Raw genomic sequence first — 7,220 nt, forward strand, 5'->3', positions numbered from 1 at the left:
CGAGAATAAGCTGAGGCACCTAATTTTACCACAAAAAAATGGGAAAACTTATTGACTCGAGTATAAGCCTAGGGTGTCCATCAGCATGCCTCACTGTGCCTCACTTTGCCTCACTGTGTCCATGTGAATGCCTCACTGTGTCCATGCCTCACTGTGCCCATGCCTCACTGTGTCCATGCCTCATTGTGCCTATACCTCACTGTGTCCATGACTAGACTGACGATCAACATGGAAGGGGTGCCCGGCTTTGAAAAATCAGTGCTCCCAGTCGTAGGTCCTCCAGACATCAAACTTTGCACACTTGTAGAGGAGAAATAGCGCAAAATGTGTGACAAGTTCTGGGTCCAGGGGACCTACAACCGGCTGGTACAGAGTCCCCAAATCACCAAAGAAATGACCATTTAACACAAGAGTCTATGGAAGGGGTGCCCGGCTTTGAAAAATCGGTGCTCCCCGGCCGTAGGTCCCCTGGACAACAAACTTTGCACACTTGTAGAGTGGGGCTACATGTGTGCCAAGTTTGTACCGGGTCCTCAAAATCCGGGAGATCAGGCACAAAAAGGTGACTTGAGTATAAGCCGTAAAATGTGCTGAAAAACTCGGCTTATACTTGAGTATATACGGTATATATAGTAACTCCCTTCTTCCTGTGTAGTTTTGCAAAGCTTTTTTTTATATATCATGTATGTACTGTACATATGTTATTTTTTATTTGTTCCATTTCTCCTCAATGATTATGTCATTTTTCTTATATGAAACATTAACTAAAAGAATAGAGACTGTCCAATTAGCAAAGAAAACATTCACCAAGCTTATTAAATAAGATGAAGCCAAGGTCACCTCAATCAACCAAATGTTGTTAGAATTTATGTTTTATTTTTTTAATTTCCCATTTCCCAAGCTGTATTAAAAGTCACAGGTTCACCGTATTTGCTATCAATCATTTTGCAGATTCAATATATATTATTTCTGGTATGGTTAATACATAAACAATTATATAAATATTGTTTGCTTTCACACAGATCACACATAAAGGTAATGTTACCACATTCTTATTTTTGGGATTTAACAACAATGCCGTATATAATCTGCTGCTCTTCACCTTGGTCCTTATTATATACATTGTGACAATATGTGGAAACTTTCTGATCATCATGTTGGTATATTACAGCAAGACCCTTCATTCCCCCATGTACTTCTTCCTCTCCCAACTCTCTATGTCTGACATCATGCTGACCACAGATATTTCTCCCAACATGTTAAATATTGTTCTACATGAGAGGACCTCCATATCCTTTTCTGGTTGTATCACTCAATTTTATGTATTTGGCACAATAGAAATATTTGAATGTTTCCTTCTGACAGTGATGTCCTATGACCGCTATCTAGCCATCTGCTCTCCTCTGCATTATGTCTCCATTATGAAACAAACACTTTGCATTCAACTAGTTCTTGCATCCTGGATTTTCAGCTGTTCTCTGGCATTAATACAAACACATGATGTAAGTCAACTAGAATTCTGTGGACCAAATATTATTGACTATTTATTTTGTGATTTAAATCCTCTTGTGGAACTTTCCTGCTCAGATACATCCAACATTCAAATTGAAGCCACCTTGTTGTGTGTTCCTGTGCTAATATTTCCCTTCCTAGTGATAGTGATTTCATACACTTACATCGTTTTAACAATATTAAAGATTTCCTCCTTTTCAGGAAGACTGAAATCCTTTTCCACTTGTAGCTCCCATCTCACTGTTGTGTTTATATTTTATGGAACCCTAATTGCTGCATATCTGATTCCAAAGAAAGGACAATCACAAACGATCAATAAGATAATGTCCTTGTTGTATACAGTGTTTACTCCCTTTGTAAACCCTTTCATATACAGCTTGAGGAATAAAGAGATCAAGGACAGTTTAAAGATGTTATATATAAACAAAACCTTATTCAAAACCTTTGGTAAAAGTTAAATTATTAAAGGGGAGTTCCACCCACAATTTCACTTTTTAAATATAAATACCCCTGTAATACACAAGCTTAATGTAGTCTAGTAAAGTTATTCTGTAAACTAAGGTCCGTTTTGTTAGGTTGTTAGAGCATTTAATTAGTTAGTTTATAATCTAGAAATAGACTGTGGCCATCTTAAATGTGGGCATCATGAAGCCAGACTGTATGACCTCCCGGTTTTCAGGATTGCCGATCTCGCACATGCTCAGTGCTGCACAAGCGATGTAATAGGTTTGAGTCAGGTTTCCATAGCAACTGGAGTGTCAGAGGAAGTTGCCGCCCCTTCTATATGCAAATAGGCTATTTGCAAGGACTACTGGCATACATGATGCCTATCCCAGAAACCCTTGCAAATAGCCTTGTGACTTAATAGCCTAGGCTAATAAGGAGGAGTAAGTAATGAAGGACTACAAAATAAAGGTATTTACCAGCAACAAAATAAATAAAAATTGTCCATTCTGAACACTATGAGATTAGGGCATGCAGCACAGACAAACATAAAAAAAATGGGTGGAACTCCACTTTAAGATATATCTGTTTAAACTTGTAGAGAACTTGATGTGCATTGGTGTTCAAAAATTTGACTTCTTATAGACAAAATGTTTAATAAAAAAAATTACCAGATTAAAAAAAATATATATATATATATATATACTTCTACCGTACTGAAGCAATGCTTAATAATAAATTGGTATTAGAGTTCAATTGGTCAAATGTAAGTTCCTAAAAAAGGCCTAAACACCCTTCAGACCTTCATTCCATGGTACCTCTTACAACTCCTCTTAAATTGTGTTTTGTTTTTGTTAACATTTCTGCTTTATGACCTCTAAAGATCTATTGATCTAAAAATAGTTTTTAGCTACTTACTGGACCCTTCTTAGCAATATCCCTTTTTACTTGCCAGCCACTGCTAATGACATTCAATATTCAACAGTCTCCTCTCTGTGTGTACTGTCCTTAAAGTGATACTAAAATCTAGTTCGAGTACACCCCTCACATTTTTGTAAATATTGTATTATACATTTTCGTGTGACAACACTGAAGAAACAATGTTTTAATGATGTCATCAACATATAACCCCACAGATGTGTATATCATGTGATTACAGACACAGCATGCCGCCCTTGGCACTTGAAGGCCATAATACTGTGTTATATATGTAGCGCTCCCTTGCTTTCAGCATGGGCACTATGCTTTAATTTAGTGGGGAACGGGAGAGTTATCTTTCTCCCATTCAATGTCTGTCTAAATTTGATGATCTCTGTCATTCTGGAAGTTCCACTGGGTCAGACTATGGTCAGGGAGTGCAGTGCCACCCCTGGCCGGCAGCTGGCGCTAGAGGGGTTCTGGCAGAACAGATCTTCTCCCAGCAGCGAATTAGAGGATGTTTTCCCTCGAGGGGCATGCTGGGGGAGGGTATATCTGTGAGAGAGGTCATGTGTCGAAAACTTTCCGTGGGGTCCCCGTTCCAGGTGCGGTACCCGCCTTCAGGGTACGCGCATCCATGGACCCCGCCGGCGTGGCCCACCTGGCCAGAGTTAAACTTTGCAGCGAACCTCTTCCTGATGAGAGAAGGGACCCCAGTGCTCCACTGGGTACCGAGGCCTACTGAAAGGATCCCACTGACAGGTATGCTTGCTGTCATCCTGGGACCATTTGCAAAAGAAGTCTACTGGGAGGATTCTCTGTCCTTATTTACTTAAGTCCTCTATAGAAATTGGCCCCTGGCGTGGGCCCTAGACACAGGTCTGTGTGAGAGACCTGTTCCTCCCAGTATTATTCAGAGTGGCGCTCCGGATGCCAGGCCTATCATAAGGGGTCTGTTCGGGGGCACTTTACCCACTCCGAGCAGGGTGGCGATGTGTATACATTCGGTTTAATGCAGAGCAGTGTATTGCTCAGTTCTATATCCGGGCCTGATACCGCATTGTTCTATTTCTTCCTTCATCAACATTGACCTTCGTAATGTATGTTGATGTTGGCCGTGTTTGGCCTGGACAATAAAGCACTGAAAACTCTTTATTGGATGTCTGGACCTCCACTCACTGTTGCTATTCTCACAGTAACACCCTTAGACACTGCCAGGGTAACTTAGTAGGCCGGTCCCAAATCATTTAGTGGGTAGCGCTACACGTGGGGGCTCGTCCTGGATCCGGCCGTTGCCATTGGCAACAAGAGAGTGAGATTATTTAGTGGAGAGTGTCCAGTGTTGTGCATTTTGAACTGTCCGGCAGCGAGGGGTTAACTTTGAATTGCTGAGCCTGGGCGTGCGTGCGGCCTAGCATGCGCCTGCAACGTGTCTGGACAGATTCATCTTAAGTGGGCGGATCCACCCTCCCCTGCGTGTGGCGTGCAGAGAATTTCGCGCCAAACGGGGAGGAAGTCACTGCTTCCCTCGAATGGCACGGATCGCTACCGGAAAGATGTCCGGAACTTCTGAGACCCCAGTTGCCCTGAGGCACCCGTGACTGTTCCCAGGCTGTTCCCTGAGCCTATGGAAACTGGAACATCCGTGATGGATACGGGCGTTCGGCTGTCCACGGCAGGACAGTTTGTTTTGCTGTCTGCCGAGGGGACAGAGATGTTGGGCCTCCGGTGCCCCAGATGTGAGGAGCTGGCCGTCCACCTATTGCCCATTGCCCGATGCCAGCGATGCCGGGCACCCCTGTTCACCACAATGCCAGTGGCGGGACCCCCGCGGGACTACCGCGTGGAAAGATCTTCTGGAGCCGTCATCGCAGAGGTGGAGGCCTCATGGCTGGAGGTTTCTCCCGCTGAGGGAAGCGCAAACCCCGTCGGCCTGTCGGATGATGAGAGCGGGCTCAAGAAAGTTCCCCTGCCGGCTGCCTGTATTGTTGGCTCCCAGGAGGTAAGCCCGTCTGGCAAGAGGGAACCGTTGAGTGAGCTTGTGGCCCGTGCTGCCTGCGTACAGGCCAAGACTACCTGCGAGGCCGTCCCAGTCGACTCGGCCTCTGTTGGGTACACGTCCATTGATGGAAGGCCTGTCCAACCTATTAACTGGGGAGAAGTGCAAAAGGCCATCCGGGCCCCAGTGGCCATTGCCTCGTTGGCTTGCCTCCCTGCGGGAGCGGAGGAGTCGTCTGATCTGGCATTCTTCTTGGGAGACCCTACCATCGGGGGTGATGACTCGGCCGACTCTTTGTTTGAGCTACGATTCCCGGAGCAACAGGACTTTGGGAGATGTCGGGCCCCGGGAAGAAGAAGAAGAAGAAGAAGAAGAAGGAAAAAGAAGCTCCCCATTTGGGGTGCATCCAGCGGCCCATGTTTGCCATGAGGAGCGGGTGAGCCTATCTTGTGCTATGTGTTCCTTCGTTGGCTAGGCTCACTGTTCCTCCAGCCCGGGACATGTTGCTCCATCTGGGAGGCTGATGCTCCCGTTACCCCTGTTACCCGGGCCCTGGGTGTGATCAGTGGTCAGGCATTTATTGGAGAAAAAAAAAAGGGAAGTTACGGACAAGTATGCCCCACTCCAGTTAACAATTTTTTTTTCTTTTCCCGGTTTCCCCTTTTCCCCCCTTACTTCTCCAGAACCACAAGAACTATTGAGCAAGAACTCTTGGGAGGGTTTGGGTTCAGCCAGTTAGAGTGGGGACTTGGTCAACTTTCCTATAGTAGTTTCAGAACATTTCACCAGGAGAAAGAGCTGTGTTTTTTTTCTCCCCTTCCATTTTTGTGTCACTTCCCTTTGCTGCTATTTTTGGCATCTTTGGATTTGTGACTGTTGCAGTACCAGCGTGCTGACCACTAGGGACAGCGTTCTGCATCGTTCATCATAAAATAGTACTGTTATGTTTTATTTGTATGATTCTTGCATAGAGTAATCTTCCACAGCACTTGTTAGCTTAGAGCTCTTTGGGGGAGGAGACTTCGCGTTCAGGCTTGAGCGTGCAGTCTCAATCCAAACCTCAGAGATTGTAAATAATAGGAGAGATATTGTATTTCCTGTATGTGTTTTTGCTTGTGTTTTTTTTCCTATACAGGACCGTTCTGGACCCACCTGTTGTCGATCACTGCGGAGAATGGGCAGATAGTCAGCAGGGTTGTGTATGTCATATGTCTTAGGCCGTTTTAAGAATATTGGACCAGATCCACAAAAGAGATACGACGGAGTAACTGCTGTTACTCCATCGTATCCCTTGTCCTAACTTTGGAACTGATCCACAGAAGCAGTTTTCCAAAGTTAGGCAGAAGATCCAGCATGTGTAATTGAATTACACTGCCAGATCTTAGGATGCAGTACCGCATCCGCCGCTGGGGGCATTTCGAGTCGAAATGCCGCTTCTAGTATGCAAATTAGCACTTAGGGCGATCCACAAAGCTTTTCAGCTTCGTTTTTTCGCTGTAAGTTTTAGTTTGCAAGTGTAAAACTAGGGCTGGTTTTACAAAGTGGAAAGTTAGTCACACCATGTAAAAGCCCATTCAAGCGACGGCATTTGTTATGCATTCCCGAGGGAGAACTCCACGGCAATTTGTAAAATCAAAACCGGCATGGGTTCCCCCCCCAGGAGCATACCAGGCCCTTAGGTCTGGTATGGGTTGTAAGGAGACCCCCCCTACGCCGAAAATTTGACGTAGGGGGTTCCCCTATAATCCATACCAGACCCGTATCCAAAGCACGCTACCCGGCCGGTCAGGAAAGGGAGTGGGGACGAGCGAGCGCCCCCCCCCTCATGAGCCGTGCCAGGCCGCATGCCCTCAACATGGGGGGGTTGGGTGCTCTGGGGCAGGGGGGCGCACTGCGGGCCCCCCCACCCCAGAGCACCCTGTCCCCATGTTGATGAGGACAGGACCTCTTCCCGACAACCCTTGCCGTTGGTTGTCGGGGTCTGCGGGCGGGGGCTTATCGTAATCTGGGAGTCCCCTCAAATAAGGGGGCCCCCAGATACCGGCCCCCCACCCTAAGTGAATGGATATGGGGTACATCGTACCCCTACCCATTCACCTGGAGGCAAAAAGTTAAAGTTATTAAACACACAACACAAGGGTTTTTAAAATAATTTATTAGTCTGCTCCGGAGGCCCCCCTGTCTTCTTTATTAGCTCTAATACCAGGGGGGGCTTCTTCTTCCACTCTCCGGGGGTCTTCTCCGCTCTCCGGGGGGGGTTTCTTCTTCCGCTCTCCGGGGGGGGTCTTCTCTGCTCTCCGGGGGTCTTCTTCTATCTTCGCCGCTCTCCGCTGTTGACTCGGCGCAC

General features: G+C 46.2%; 1 protein-coding gene across 1 annotated transcript; it reads left to right on the plus strand.

Annotated features, from left to right (window-relative positions):
- Window positions 1-1,082: 1,082 nt before the first annotated feature.
- On the plus strand, window positions 1,083-1,983 carry LOC120931002 (olfactory receptor 1002-like). The gene has a single exon (XM_040342131.1). It carries the CDS (start codon window positions 1,155-1,157, stop codon window positions 1,968-1,970), a length of 816 nt encoding a protein of 271 aa, XP_040198065.1. The 5' UTR covers window positions 1,083-1,154; the 3' UTR covers window positions 1,971-1,983.
- Window positions 1,984-7,220: the final 5,237 nt, after the last annotated feature.

The sequence above is a fragment of the Rana temporaria genome, chromosome 3, assembly GCF_905171775.1.
Source record: "Rana temporaria chromosome 3, aRanTem1.1, whole genome shotgun sequence".
In the NCBI taxonomy this organism is placed as follows: domain Eukaryota; kingdom Metazoa; phylum Chordata; class Amphibia; order Anura; family Ranidae; genus Rana; species Rana temporaria.

Bases quoted from the DNA above. Each gene is read 5' to 3' on its own strand.
- LOC120931002 (XM_040342131.1), top strand. From the start codon at position 1,155: ATGTTGGTATATTACAGCAAGACCCTTCATTCCCCCATGTACTTCTTC.